The sequence below is a fragment of the Ptychodera flava genome, chromosome 6, assembly GCF_041260155.1.
Source record: "Ptychodera flava strain L36383 chromosome 6, AS_Pfla_20210202, whole genome shotgun sequence".
NCBI lineage: Eukaryota > Metazoa > Hemichordata > Enteropneusta > Ptychoderidae > Ptychodera > Ptychodera flava.
Genome location: NC_091933.1, coordinates 19,020,523 through 19,037,081, shown reverse-complemented (window position 1 = coordinate 19,037,081; position 16,559 = coordinate 19,020,523). Strand labels below are relative to the sequence as shown.

General features: G+C 37.2%; 1 protein-coding gene across 2 annotated transcripts in view; it reads left to right on the top strand.

Moving 5' to 3' along the window:
- Positions 1-884: 884 nt before the first annotated feature.
- The window catches only part of LOC139135056 (apicoplast pyruvate carrier 1-like), a 41,207-nt gene continuing 25,532 nt past the window's right edge, over positions 885-16,559 (top strand). For both annotated transcript variants that reach the window (XM_070702249.1, XM_070702248.1), the window contains exons 1-10: positions 885-1,020; positions 3,593-3,697; positions 3,851-3,918; positions 4,406-4,527; positions 5,161-5,287; positions 5,572-5,708; positions 5,853-5,973; positions 6,439-6,630; positions 14,204-14,326; positions 14,619-14,773. In XM_070702249.1, coding sequence (XP_070558350.1) covers positions 3,598-3,697; positions 3,851-3,918; positions 4,406-4,527; positions 5,161-5,287; positions 5,572-5,708; positions 5,853-5,973; positions 6,439-6,630; positions 14,204-14,326; positions 14,619-14,773 — 1,145 coding nt within the window. In that variant the 5' untranslated portion in view covers positions 885-1,020; positions 3,593-3,597. The remainder of the gene's footprint in view (positions 1,021-3,592; positions 3,698-3,850; positions 3,919-4,405; positions 4,528-5,160; positions 5,288-5,571; positions 5,709-5,852; positions 5,974-6,438; positions 6,631-14,203; positions 14,327-14,618; positions 14,774-16,559) is intronic.

Below are 16,559 nucleotides of genomic sequence, written 5' to 3'. Positions count from 1 at the left end.
TTGAAACTGCTGCCGTATGTTTGAATTAGAACCCGAAAAATAAGCTTCCGAATCGATTTTTCTTGTTAATATAAATAAATAAATAAATAAATAAATAAATTGGGTCCGATGTCCAATCATTTGATATGCCAATTATTGCTTTTCATAAATGTCCCAAATTGTCGCTTGGATGGCTAATGCTGGCCAATGTTGGTGTGTAATTTACCATCATTTTTGTGTTGTTGTACGTTTCTAACGTAATATATTGAGCTTTGTATCAGTTTGAACCAAACTTTTCTCAAAAGCAAATTGCCTCCGTAATTAATATCAGCTACCCGCGTATAAACAAGCACACAAAACTAGTGCATAATCTATGTGCAGCGATTGCCAGAAACAGAATCCCATGCACTAAGTTTCCCAATGCAACAGTAAAGGCTATGAAAAGGACTGAAAAGCTGACATGTATGTGCTACACCAACGTCTGCATGATTGGAATCTTCACAACCTTGCTAAACGATTACATTATGTACTAGGTGAGGTCATCAGGATAGTTGGTTTCCCACTGTGCTTTCGAAGAATCTTAAATGTTTGGTACTAAGAGCCCCTTGAAGCAGAACATCAGACAGTTCTGACTATTAAAATCTCAGACTGATATTTAATCAAACAAGCTTATGGGAAACATTCATGAACAACTGATGCGTAGAAATCTGTCCTCGTCTCAGTAAGGTTTTGACTTACAGGTGAAAGCCTGTCTTGACTTGTTCATGGGCAATACGTATATGTTTAAGCTATTATGCACACACTCCTGTACAGCTGTTTTTGGGCTTTTTCAACAATTGTTTTGGAACAATTACTGTGTGTATCGTTTGTTACGTAACGGTTTTTCTTTTAATGTTTGTGCATGGACCACAGTCTCGGGGTAACGATATGTTGATACTCTCTATCAAATTGTGAAGAGACTTGTAAACTGAGAGAAAACTCTGATTCTGGAAAAGTTCAGCCATCGATTTCTTCTCTTTGAATGCTGCATTCATTACATAGGTAAGTACGTGAACATATACATCGACCCGCAAATGTACATCCCTTATTTACAGTTGACAAAACTGCAAGAGATAGTAACATGAATAAGAACAAGCAACAGCCTTGAGCTGGTAGGCACTATATATGAAACGAGTCTCTCGGCAAAGAGGCTACAAAACAATTATATTGTGAAAAACACTGGTTACTTCAACCTTTCCCTGGGGCAAACACAGAGTTAAACTGGCAAAACTGCTTAGTAAACCCACCATAGACAAGGTAATTGATTCTGAATGGGACTCTACCAAAGAGACAAAAGAAACTATACTGGTACGTATTTGATGCAACAAAACTCTGCCAGGTTGGGCCCTGTCAAAGTTATAAATAAATCGGCAGTGATAGCCATTTTGAGGGCGATTACTGGAGTTTCGTTGATAAAACTGCAAAGGAGCAAATAATTCTTCATGTGAGTGCACCAAGAGACAAAAATCAGTTGCAGTACCTGTTTGTTTCTTCATATTAACAACGTTTACATTCAAAGATATCGGGACATGATTAATTTCTAAGAGACAAGCAAACCTTGTAACAATGGCTCATTCTGTGCAATGCCACCACTCTCTCATGATAGTAAAATCGAACATATAAGTCTAGCATTACGTAACATATAATACCTAGCATATATCATTTTTTAACACGCCAAATGCTCATTCCGTTTAGCGATTCGCCAGAATAGTCACGTGATGGGAAAATAGATACGTCTAGTCCCTACAGAATCGACAAAAGTGACAAAAGTGAGGGTATTTTTTGAAAAAACTCCACTTATTTTTGACCAAATTTGGAAAAATGCCTGGTCACGTGACCATAGTGTCGTCTGCAGCTTTGAAACAATGGCGCATGACGAGCGCCCGGGATAAGTGACTCTAAAAAGGCAAGATTTTCCACTTTAATAGGAACTTTACAGCTCATCGACGAAAAAGATTCAAGAGCAACTAAGGATGTTGCTAGGTATGCTTAGGATATAATTTGGAAGAAAGTGGTACTACTATTACCGCTGTGGAGAAATCGCCATGTAAACTTGTCACAATGGATCGTTGCGGTGTATAACACAACATGAGCATGTGACATGTTATAAAACACCTATAACCTGGTCTTCATTCGGGCTATAGCGCACGTTTATTACCCCTAGTGGCCGTGTGTTACCAGAAACACATCGCTATACACTTCGGCCTACGGCCTCGGGAATAGCGGTGTGTTTCTGGCAATGCACGGCCCCTCGGGGTAAACGTGCACTATACTATAGTAGCCCACATGAGCAGGTAATAGGTGTTTACTTCAATGACAATAATAATTAAAGTACTTTACATTAAACACCAACATCAAGGAGTGTCGTCACGTGACTTACTTCTTCCCATTTTGATTTGTACCTCTGCACTTTTGCTGAGGTTAAGAGGGCTAAAACAAAAAACTCCCTTACCGAACAAATAACTTTACAGCGTGTATATCCGTGAATAACGACATTTCACATTATTGAAAATCATAACGTGGTGGGCATTATCCATAAAACACGATTGGAACTAATTTGGGATGATTGGATAGTGGAGTAAGGTCATTTTAACCTGCCAATGCCAGTTCATCTGCTTTTCTTTTAAGTTACATAATTATTTGTTTTTATGAGTAATTTGTTATATTGCAACATTCGGCTATACGGCACCTAACACTTTTGAGAAATTTGAAAAATATTAAGATCCAGTTATCCCAAATTAGTTCCAATCGTGTTATCAGTATATTTAGGTTGTGCTTGAATAATTCAGTGTTTTGATGTTTCTTTTGACGACAGTATGCAAGTTATTAATATTAAAAATGAACACTCTGTGATAAATGATTTCGTCAATTAAAATGACAAAGCAATTATCATTTAATTTCAGTGACTTCATCAAGTACTGATTTAGGAATACTTTCTTTTTCGCGGTTATTATGTTTAACCCATGCATATACATCGTTCGAACCATTTACGTATACAATGGCACCTGAGGTCGGATAGTAGAGAATGAAATAGGGAGTCATCAAAGTCGTTTTCGGGCACAGGTGTTCGCAGGTATTTTGTTCTCGGGCATACCGGTTGACGATTCCTTATTCGTCAACAAAGGGAAAATATTCATTCTTTCAGTCAGTCGATGGATAATTTGGCCAAAAAATTCCAGCGACTAAATGGTGGCTAGATTTATGTGTGAGTGAGAATTGCCACAGCGAAGTAAAAGTTCATGTGGCAGGGAGAAGTCCGTCAGTGCAAAAGTGTTTCAATTTGAAGTTTCGGGAGCAAATTCTGGACTGTGCAGAGATGCGAACACTACTAGAAGGCAAGCGGGAAAGTTTCAAATTTAGGGAGAGCAGCTGCAAAAAGCTTCCCCCTCTCCTCAAATATAATGGTTTTCACATACTTTTCTAGATTTACATTAAAACCACTGTAGTTACAATTTCTAAGCTGCTCCCATGCTATACACAGAACTCAGCTAAAATGTTTTCTAAGAGTGTATGTTGTTCTGTGAATACATCTTTATCGTGACTCGGAGTGTTTGTATCTCTCTCCTGTTATCAGCAAACATGTCCAGTGCTAGTCGGAGCGGTAGAAAATGGCGTGGAATGGTCGCTGTTGTAGGTGGAATATTGATTAATCTCTCAATAGGTATATATACCACATTTGGTAAGTACATTCGTTTGTCTATCTCATTATTGGATAGCATGATCCATTCAACGATATCGTGGTGGCAGTATCTATGCAATAAAAATAGGTTAACGTGCATCTACCTCAAATTATTGTGTACTTAAAATACATTTTTTCTCCAAATCTGTACAGGTAACCTATCTCCATACTTAACATCCTACATCAGAAAACGAAGCAAACCATCAAATCTTACATACGAGGTAAGGTACTATTGTGTGTAGCTTTGCATTGTAGAACTCAGCATTTCATTCTCAAAGGTGGGCAAGGCGCCATGTTTTGTACTATTTTTTTCGCGTTTGAATTCAAATATTGGAAACCTACTTTGACAAAGTGTGGCTGACCACATCCTCGTTTTTTCTTTAATCATTGTTTATTACAATCTGCCATGATGAGCAAAGATGTAAAAACCAACTATTCTTCAGTTCTGCCTCTTATTTCTGTATCAAAACTGTCGTGTTTTCATATTAATATCACTGTAGCAAGATTAAAACATTGTCTTCTTCGAATCAACACATTTCTTGATTGTTTATTTTCAGAATGTTAAGAAGTGAATAAGTTTGCGTATTAAATGCTTCAGAATCAGAAAAATGGTCAAAATTAGTTCTTAAATCCAAGGAATTAGTCACGCAGGCACATATTATCACAAAGCCATGACATCAAAGTATTGTTGTAAATTTGCCATTTCAGATGGCAACATGGATATTTACATCAGGTGGCATTATGCAAGCAATCTGTGTATACCTTGGTGGTCTCTTAGATAACAAGTTTGGAGCACGCTTGACAGTATTCATCGGCAGTACTATTCTAAGGTAAAATGCCACCAACCACGATCTTTGGCATGAACTACAAAAGTTAAAAGTCCCTGTGACAGTGGAAGTACGCCTGATCATGATAAATAAAATCATTTTACAAGTAAGAATATCCTCATTGCAGGGTAGAAAAACTCGACAGAGACTCAACAATCAGATAGGTAGAACGCGCCTGGGGGATAGATATTCGGACCCTCAAACTTCTACCACTTATGGGGGCTCATTTTAAAGCTCTTGGAGAAAGAAAAACTTCAACCATCTTAGTATTTCGAAAATCCAATATTTAATTTGCCCTTAGAGTTTACACAGGGATGATGGCCATTTTGAATTTTAAATATCGCAAAATGTTGGACAATTTGATTCGCTAGTTCCAAACTTTGCACGTCGACCGCCCCCCCCCCCCTAATTTAATTGTTGATTGCAGAGGGATGGTTAAAAATTGCACTTAGGAAAGTTTGAGCAAAAGTTTAAGTCTTTCACTTTGGAGGTGCATACTACTAATAGCTTCGCTGACATATTTTCGATAGGCTGGCTAATCGGGATATGGTGCTGCAAGCATATTTAATCATGTAAACATTTTGACAAGGTACCATAAAAGAGATCATAACAACGATTCTATTTCCACAATTACAGTGCTGGTGTATTGCTGACGTATTTTAGCATCAAGTACTCATTTTACCTTGTAATTATCACATACGGAGTGATGATTGGTATAGGTGGTAGTTTTGCCTATGGAACGGTCATCACTTGCGGAATGAGGGTAAGAGATGTTTGGTGCCTTTTGCGTCGGGGAATGTCAAAATAAGACACGAACACAACTGTGGCAAAAAAACTTCAAAGATCCGATCATTTTGCTCATGGAACTTCGGTCTTTTGAGGAGAGAAATAAATTAACAAGAAGATCACGTCAACAAAAAATATAAAGAGTGTCATCGATGGTGTTTTTTGAGGAGGAGGAGGAAGAGTATTATATTGAAAAGTCTTTCAAATATGAAAATTTTGCTACAGTCAAATGACGTCATTTTCATCTGTCATCTTTTACAGTGGTTTCCGCAACACAAGGGTATTGTCAGTGGTCTTGTAGCCACTGGAATCGGTGGCAGCAGCTTATTATTCAATCAACTTCAGACTGCATATATTAATCCCAAAAATCTCTTGCCAACAGAGACGCCCGCCGGAAAGTAAGTATACCCTAGTCTTGTTTATCCAATCTGTCCTCACTGAAATCTATGCAAGTGCAGTAAAGGGATCATATTGCGCAGTATTAGAAATTAACTTCAGTATTTGGTTGATTAGTAGAACTTTATCAAATTACTTCCGAACAGGTATTTTGACCAAAAGGAAATATTGGATAGAACACCGACATGTTTCTTGTTTCTTGGAGGTTGCTGTATAGTTCTCCAACTCATTGGAACGCTATTCATGGTCGACCCTCCAGAAAGTGAAGTGAGTATAATTTTGTTCATTTACAATGTTGTAAGAATACTTATCTATATCACCATGTGTATCAATATTTGCAAAATATTACAGTATTTTGGACCTTCATATGCCTATACCGGTAGCGAATCGTTTTAAAGAGTTTGATGGATCCGATTATCTTTCATTTTACTTACAAATGTTTACTAGAGAGAGCAAACGTCACGTGAGCGGTTGAAAATACACGTATTTAAAGGAGAGTATACAGTACGGGAGAGACGAAATACAAGTCGCGCCAAAGGTGTTTACATTTTTTCTACAATAATACAGTCATTTCAGCCATCCAATTTCATTACACCGTGTCTCACATAATTGCAAACTGTTTTTCTGGAATCTCTAAACTTTGATTTGGTACTTCCAAGCAATATATCAGTGAAAAACAACTAGCATCTATTTTTCCTCTTAATTCTTGACATTCTTCTCGTTTTTCGCAAGATATTGTCTCTGAACAGGGAGAGTACGTCTGAAAGACTTCATATCGTTTCCAAAGGCGATGAAAAAGACTCAAGAAGCAGTGGCAATAACTTGAAACCTAGTGCAGTTGTTCGGACCAGAGCATTCTGGACATTGTGGTTTACATTTGCTCTCAACATGGTAACCGATGTGTTGGTATCATCTATGTACAAAGTAAGGGTTTGTATACATTCTGCTATCCCCATCTGTGTTATTTGTTCACACGAAAGTGAAAATGTAATCTCGTGATTTGCTTTTACCCGTCTTCTTATCTATGCAGACTTCCTTCCACCCATCAGCCTCCTTTCCTTCCAAAATAACCGACCGACAAATATACAACCAGCCAGACGACTACACTCCATTCATCGGGAACTTGACCTGTTACAGACGAATGGCAGTGAATAATAATATTTGTTTTTTGTTTAAGCACGTTTGTCTGTCTGAATATGCCATATATGGGCCAATTATTAAAGGATCGAAAAGGGTGTTGAGTAGTATCGTTACGTAAGTTTAAGAATACGTATTTCAATTTCTGCTCCATAAGCATTATTTAATCGCCGAAAAATTTAAAATGATTAGGTGCTGATAGTGGTTGGATCAAGCTAATAGAAGAAAATGTCGAAACACCATTTGTATTCTTATTTCCTGCCAAAAAAAGAATTTCAGGAGATTCAACACAACTGAAGCCCAAGTAATTTGAACTTTGGACAATTTTTTCAAGTGATAGTCTTTTTTTGAAATGGCAGATGCAACGAGAGCAGATGATAATGGATACTGAATCGCCCAGTATGCATGCCAAGTCTAACGGACAAACGTATACGATTCATAGTAAACGAGTGAAAAACGAATTCTTGGGCGGACAAGTATTCAAGCTTTGTTGACAAATAGAATGCAACGGAATTACACTGTGTTACATGCGCAGCCGCTTCAACGCGGTCTTGTTGCTCCAAAGCCCAGCGTCTTGGCAAAACACGCAGAAAAATCCGGCTAATTTATCATGGGAAGAGATTGTTGCATATTGAGTGCTCGGACTGTAACCAAATGTGAAAACACAGAGAGCCACGGTAGGCTATTCAGTGAATTTGAGAGAGAAATAGAGATCTGGCGAGGGAAATCTAGAGAGAGAAATGTAGAGAGAGAGAGAGAGAGAGAGAGAGAGAGAGAGAGAGAGAGAGAGAGAGAGAGAGAGAGAGAGAGGAGAGAGAGGGGGGGTGGGGAATCTAGGGAGAGATTCATCTATTGAGAGAGAGAGAGAGAGAGAGAGAGAGAGAGAGAGAGAGAGAGAGAATCGCATCACTAAACTATCCTGATCTTTTTTATTTTATTATTTTTTTTATTTTTTTTATTTAAACTTTATTTAAAGAGGGTAAACATCCTTAACAGGAAACCTGGTTAGCGTAAATGCTAATCTTCCCCAGGGCCCTCTATGACATACAAAGTACATAAAGAAATAAAATTACAAAGCACAAAAACATACACTAAAAACATCAAACAAAGGGCAGTAAAATGATCAGTACAAACAATGCAATGTTCTTAAAAGCTTAAAGACGAAAACATTTAAACATTACTTGACGTCAAATATGTCCTGATGTAATTTGTTTTGAAGGTGTTCAACGAAGGTGATGATCGAACACTCTCTGACAGTGAATTGAAAGTGACGGCACCATGGTGTCTAAGAGATTGTGACGTTACGACAAGTCTCGCCCTAGGGACATACAGAATATCGGTTTGATTGCTGAATCTCGTACTGCGAGATGATACACTGGTTATTTTAGTGAACAAATTTGTAATATATTGGGGCAACATATTATTGACGGCTTTATACACGAAACAACTTGTTTTGTATTCGACACGATTTTTTATCGGCATTATTTTACATATTTCATAAAGTGGTGCAGATGGAGTTGCTCTAGGGGCATTCGTAATTAATCTGAGAGCCATATTTTGAAGAATCTGAAGGCGTTTAATATGACTCGTGCCACCCCAAATTGTACTACAGTAATCAAAGTGGGGTTGTATAAAAGCTTTATAAAAAAGAACACGTGTTTCGGTTGGCAGAAAACAACGTAATCTACGCAACAGTGCTAGATTTCTACCAACAGTGCCAGCAATTTTTCGAATGTGGTCTTTCCAGGTCAAGTGTTGGTCGATAATGATACCAAGAAGTTGATCAGATGTAACTGATGTCAGTAAACTATTGTCAAAATAGATGTCAAGATTGGATTTTGAGAGCCTAGAAAGTTTTTGCTTCGTTGTGATGAGCATTGCTTTGGTTTTTCCTACGTTTACAACCATTTTTTTTGTTCACACCATAACTTGATCCCGTTCATAGCAACTGTTAATTTGGTTTCTAATTCCGAAATATTATTATCTGATTCACTAATAGTGGCATCATCGGCGAACATGTCTATATTTGATTCGATGGATAATGGTAAATCGTTCATAAATAAAATAAATAAAAGGGGTCCGAGAATACTGCCTTGAGGAACTCCATTTACAATGTCACTGACTTTAGAGCATGTTCCCTTAATGGAAACAAACTGTTTTCTGTCTTGTAGATATGAACTAAACCATTTGATTTACATTTGTAATATTTGAGCTTGTCTAAAAGGATAATATGATCGATCATGTCAAATGCTTTTCTCAAATCAAAAAACACAATTCCGTTAAGTTTACCATTGTCCATGTTATTTACCCAGATATCAACAAGCCTGTTTAAAGCAGTTTCACAAGAGTGAGTACCACGAAAACCTGACTGTGCTTGATAAAGCAGTTTGTTGTGTGTAAGGAATGTGTAAAAGCTATCATGAACATGTCGTTCTAACACCTTACTTAAAACACATAGAATACTTATTGGTCTGTAGTTACACTTATCATCACGGTTTCCACCCTTATGTACTGGAACTACTCGTGCCGTTTTCCACACAGATGGAAATTTACTTGAAGTAATACTCAAGTTCATTATCTTAACAAGGTAATGGGATATTACTGGAGCTGACAATCGTAAAAGACGTGCACTAATTTTGTCAGTCCCAGTGGCTTTAGTAATATCCAAGTTATTTAATTGTTGATTGACAAAGTCATATGTAATATTAGGAATATTAAATGAAACATCTGAGCCTATTAAAGATGAGACATAGTTGGTCAATTTTTCATTTTCATAATGGTGCGTATTTGAATGAGGTAGATATTGATCAACAATTCTAGTGAAATAATCATTTAATGAATCGGCTATAGCTTGCGGTTCAGTTATAATTTTATTCCCATCGTTAATACTGCTCGGAGTTTCTTTAATTGAACTTGGAGACAACTCCTTTAGATATTTCCAAATTTTCCTACTGTCACCATTACTATCTTTGATTAAGGTTTTATAATAATCACTTTTTGCATCTCTAACCATTCGAACACATTGGTTCCGTTTTACGCGGTAAGCTTGCTCATCACCTATTTGTTTTAAACGATCTCTTCCAACCCATGCAGCTGTAGTTTCATCTGTTAGCACTACTTTGAACTACATTTCTTTTTCCATGATGCAGTGTTACGAAAATTTTGTCAAAAATAAATTATCCAACAAGGTCAGTAATTTATTTGCGTAGTGACAGCTTTGTAACTATATTTTCGCCAAAATATCCACCGTGCCGTGTGTTCTTTCATTGATTTTACATCCGTACCGCGAGATACTGCGATTTTACCCTGCTGACTAGACTTGTCGCAAGTCTATTGGCATTTACATATCAAAATGCTTATATTAAAGAATAAACATCAGCAGATTATTGCGTTAGTGGTGAGAAATAGAAACAATATACTTGGAAAGACTGTTGAGTAGATCGTTGAATGCTGTGAAAAGCCAAGTGAGTAGAGCCAGTCTGCATAAAGCTACCTACCCCGGTAGCGTGATCCCAAAACCACAGAAATGGGGGCGTTTTTTGTTCATCATCAAGGTCCGTGAAAAAAAGAAACAGAGTTTGAATTTCCGACAGTTTGTTCATGAATGATTAGAATATCATCGGGAACCTGGTAAATAATTGCAATAGATGCACAGTCGTGGAAGTGTTATCACATTGTTTTAGTAGACTATCATTGGTGTAGGTTCGTACACACGAAAACGATATGCTGTATTGGTGTGTAACACGTATGTCACTTAATACGAGATTGCAATGAAAATTATCATTTTTAAATTATCCTCCCCCAAGCTTTTTTAAATTAGGGGATACCTTACAGTTTTATTTTCTCCCATATTTCTAAAAATAAGGATGTTTGGTTTTGTGAAAAAAAACCAGATAAGGGTTATATGAAATATTTGCGGAACAAGCATAAATGCCCAGCAATTCTGTAAGTGCCTACGCCGGGTTACCGACCAACCCGATTTACTGGTTGTAAGCCGTATGACGACACACACGCGACCGATTACGTAGATTGGCAAAATAGAATATTAGCTTCTATTGCAGAAGTTTTGCATACACTGAAACAGTACGTATCTGAACTGAGAATAACACACTAAAACTTGCATAATTTTATCCGTTGTCGGTCATTTAACTGTATCAAAGACAAATAGAAACTAGCAACGCGGCACGCCTTTTGTTTTACGGTCGTCTTGATAAACTATGGCCTTTTCATATTAAAATGAGCTTCACAGGTGTTAGACTTTTTGGAGACTTCGGTCGTGGTTGATAATTGCAGGAGATTATTCGAAAAGTAGGACGAGATGGCATCATGCCGCCTGTCGCGTAGCAACCGTACTTACTATGTGTGCTTTCAAGTCAGAAACACTGTACATTTAAGTGAGACTACCCACAATTCCCCTTGATTTGTGTGCTCAGACATTATTTGCTAAAGGTTTCTTCAATTTTATCAGTTTCTGTACAATTTGAAACTTATAATTGAAATCAAGGATTATTGGTTAAAACTATGTTCCAAAATTATTGATAGTGTTTAAAATTCAGGAGTAAATATAAGAAGTCGATGTTTGGAGGTGCTAAAAATTGTACACTTGTCAAGGTTAAGTTATCAGCAACTAAGTTGGTCTCATAATACCACCTGTCAGACATGCAAATTTCCTTTGTTACAAACATTCGAAAAAATCAATACCCTTTCTTTTGCCAACACAGAAGAAACTTATTCCCTGAGTTTCCTTGAAAATATTGCATATGGCTGTCACAAATCTATGTTGACAAAATCACAAAATTGCTATATCCTCTGCGGAAAAGGGGTTGATCTTCTCATTATTCCCAGTGAGAAATTAGAGAATTATGAATATCAAAACTATTGTCCCAGAATTTTGAAATATGGACCGAGCTGTTCTGTGTACAGAAGACATTTGCTTCAGTTCAGTGAGTGATCTCCGTGTGTACGGATCATGGAGAATTGTAGGTAGCCTCACTTACTGTGCACTGCTTCACGCCAATCAAAACATAACACGCCAGCAGTTTCAGAAACACTTCTTCCCATGACGAACTTGTAAAAGACGACATGACTAACAGTAAACCATTGAGTAAAATCTGACAGTATCGCTAAAGGACTTTCAAATTCGGTTCAAACACACCCATTATATATTCATAACCAGATGTGGACTGAATATGCTCACGTGTTTTACAACAGGTTCATTACTAGTAGTACACTTCACAGAACAATCAGATATCTGTTATATCGCTATATGTAGCAGGTTTTATCAACTTCGCACAGTACTCTCAGAGTTTCATTGCTATTAGAAAACTTTAATTAATATGCAAATGAGCTGTTAATTAACTTGACACTGCTCAATGCTTCATGGCACAATTAAATATCCATCAAATCAACATTTGTAGCACGTTTCATTACATTTAATGCTGTAATTTTAGAGTAATATCACTAATTAAAAAGTTCATTAAATATGAGCCCTAAATTAATTTGACACTGTTCAATGTTTCGTAGCACAATTAGAAATTTGTCTGATCAATATCTGAAGCACGTTTCACCAAATTTGGTGCCCTAATTTCAGAGTTATATACCTCATTACAAAGTTTATTAAGTCTGCAAATGAACCCTTAATTAACTCCACACTACTTAATGCTTTACAACACAGTTAGATATTTGTCGGATCAGTATATGCAGTAGTTTTCATCACATTTGATGCAGTTATTTCGGAGCTATATGACTAATTATAAAACTTCATGAAATATGCAAATTAGCTCTTATTAATTTGACACTACTCAATGCTTCTCAGTACAATTGGATATTTATCATATCAACATCTGTAGCAAGTTTCATAAAATTTATTATCATATACCTATGCCTGCATTGTGTCTGTACTGAGTTCAGTGACATGATTTATCATGTTGATTTGCATGTCAATAAAGTGATACGCCTTGTTGATTTGCATATGAAAGGAATGATCAGCGCGTCTTTCTTTCATTCAATTGAATATTTGCATATGAAAAAGTGATACGACCTGTTGATTTACATAACAAAGCCTGATACGGCCTGTTGATTTGCATAACGTACTACTTACATGGTGGCGCCCTAATCAAAACAAACCATGGTGCCCGTCTATGATTTTGACTTTGACTACGATATCATGTCCGATCTCCAAAAGTGGCAGGGTTTTGAAGCATAGGGAAATGCGGGGTAATTAAATAAAACACATGTGTCGATATCAGATTAACCTGCTAGTAGTGCTACCAATTTGAACAAATTAAAGAGCAGAGCATCACACCGCACGGGCAGTGACAGATCGATGACAGACCAGCTGTTCTGTCCGTGCAGCACAGATGCGTACAAGACGCGCAGACGACAAGCAAAAGTGCTATCGGACATGTCGGAGGACCGGCAAATTTAAAAGCACAACTTTCAAAAATATCATGTATTCATGGTAAATGCGTTCTGGAAAATAATACCAAACACAACACTTGCATGTACCGTACCAATTCGGTAGATATCCTACATGTTTGATGACAGAGTTCAAGCATTTCTCTGCTCAACCGTAAAATAATTGTCAATGAGCCAGCTGATAGATTACGTCAGACGCTAGTATATCAATCCGCCTCAAGGGAGGGAGGAGGGTCAGTTTTATAGTTTTATCAATATAGTCACATATATACTGTTCATGCAGTCACTGATCATTCCCCCCAAAGAATTTTGTCTTCTCTTCAGCCATTTTGGTTTGGTGTCAGCCACGGCCGCCGGCCACAAACAGAAAAAATAGGGTGACGCGCTGTTGTTAAAGTGACGCGCGCGCTGACCAGAAACATTTCTTTTTTTTTGGCCTAAGCTAAAAGTGTATGAGGAATTTTTAATATAGTAAAACTAACCTCCCCTCAGCTCAAATCTTTCCCTTTTTAGAAACACGCCAATTCCCATCAGCATCACACGACAACAAGAACACGAACTTTGCCGAACTACTTTCACTTAAAAATTTGTGAAAATCATGAAACTACCGAAGGGTGCATGGTCGGCACTTTCCAGAAAAGAGAATCGAGAGCTTCCTGAGGCGGGGCTACGTAACCGCTTCATACCTTGAACAATACCCGTTGCTTGTCTGTCTTTCTATTTGTCTGTGCACAAATATTGATTATTTCTTCACTGAAACAACATCCCATTGTGAATGCACGAGGAAAATGGGAAATTTTCGACGATCGAATAAATTTTAAAAATGAGCATTACTTGAGCTTTAAATTCAATTTAAAAAGAAACCCTCGATGCAAACATGTGTTTGGATGATAACATTTACGTGCTTGAATTTCTTATTTGTAAACGTGCTTTATCATTTCAGGTATTTGGGCAGAATTTCATCTTAGATGATCACTTCTTAGCTCTCGTAGGTTCTATTGCTTCAGTTCTCGGTTGTCTTTGTCGTGTAGTTTGGGGATACCTGGGTGACAGATTTTCCTTCCGTGTAAGTATGAGATCAAATCATTGTTTTCGAAATGTTAACATGTAAAATTGAAGTATTCCCTTAAAGTCATGTCCTTTTGAGAAGCGCTTGGTCTCCAAACTCAGATGTTTCAAGCGTAACAAAAGTAAATGATAAAGTGGTCATGTGTAAGAGGAAGGTGTGGGAGTGAGAGTGAGTAAGTGTGAGTGAGGCAGAAATACAGAGTCTTTTTTGATAGAAATATTTGAGTGACTTGCTTCGAAATTATTGGTTTAATCGAACTCTAACAAATGATAATTATCTGTTTTCATAGGCTGCAATGCTCTTTTTATGTACCAACACTGTTGTGCTAATGGTTACGTTTATACTCACACGAGAGGCTGGAAAAGCGATGTTTGCTATATGGGTGTGTGCCATACAATCTACTTTCGTTGGACAGTTTGTACTTTTTCCAATGGCAGCGGCAAGGTATGTTAATTGTTTAAAGGTAGTATTAAAAATCGAGCAAGATATAACTTTTCATAAACAGACATTTGAATGTCATTAGCGTTTCAGTATTCAGGAATTACAGATACTGATGCATATGTCTGGATAAGCGATCGTTCTCCTTTTTATCTCATACTTGCTGTACGAATGTATACGATAGCAACTTAGTTTTTATCTGTCTGCATATGTAAATGTCTTTGTTATACTTCCATCCAGAGAGATCTTCAACATGTTGTATACCTAATGCAATTTATTGTTTTGGTGTGACAGCTATTTGGAGGACCTTTTCATTTTTCGTTCTAGTGCCAAAAATATGCAAGTGAACAAAGGATTATGCGAAAACTCTTTTAAAATCTTCATATTGAAAATTGCTTATCCGATAATTGGTGTTTAGGTCCCTACATATGACTGCATTTCTTGTTTATTTGTACATTAGTTAGCATTATTTGAGCGAATTGGTTTCGGTAAAATATTTCGACTGAATCTCTCAGTCTTCATCAGCTGTTGTATCCTTGTGAATGCTAACCGTTCCATAGATCGTACGATGACGTTACGTCATCGTACCATTCACAATGACACAACAGCTGATAAAAACTGAGTGATTCAGTCGAAATATTCTGCCCAAAGCGATTCGCTCTGAGTTACAGGAATTACGGCAAAAACAATATGATCCCAGAGCAAGGAAACAATATTTTTAGTAGCATTACTTGATTTAAGATTGTTTTTCAGTTTTTTTTATATATTCAGTGCACATCACATGCTCTAAAAACTGTCTGATTTCTTCGAAATGAGCTTTCAACTACCCTATGAATAACTTCTCTGACATTCGTTCAAATGATCGTTGAAAATTGCATTTGTAGACTTAAGCGTAATTTGGTCATGTGTCTGTAAAGACCAACCCAGCTAGACAGGACATGATGAAAATTTGTTCATATAATAGCGGTCCAGAAATTTTGCCTGTTAAGTTTTCTCTTTGGGTGTCAATTTTCTAAAATTTGAGAAAACACATTTTCCTGGAAAAGTACTCGTAACATAGCTTTCTACTCGTGGTGTACGTTCATAGACGCGACATTCAATTTTGATCATCTATAATGCACATATAAATTTCCGGACTATCACTCCAATGTGGTAACCCATTTTACTCAATCAGTGACCGACTTGGAGCTCTCAAATGTGTAATATTGGTTTCTTGAGATCAAAGGGGAAGTTCACCAAGGATGATTTTTACATATGTGGTAGATTTGTGGTCATTTACCCCGAAAATAGTATTTCATCGTTTATAACTTGCTGTATTTTTTACAAAAACCGATAAAAATAGTACAGGAAGTTGCCCATATAATTTGAATCATGGGTAAAAAACTCCAAGCTTGGAGCTTGCATCATGCGATATGGAAGGGACCATCTTCGGACGGATATGGCCCCACATTCTCCACTCACAGTAACACAGTAGTAAACAGCAACACAAAATCTGACAGTGGACAGTTTAGTATAAGTGATTCATCGTTTATGCAAGGATACTTAGTATAAACAAAAGTTATGTAAATACGCACAGCCTGGTTTGAGCGTGGGTATATGGACAATTCCATACCCATGGGAAGATGGTCCCTTCCATATCACATTACGCAAGCTCCAAGCTTGGAGCTTTTTTCCCATGATTCAAATTATATGGGCAACTTCCTGTACTATTTCCATCGGTTTTTGTAAAAAATCGCGCGAGTTATAAATGGCGAAAATAGCTTTTCCGGAGTAAGTGACCAAAAAGCTAGCA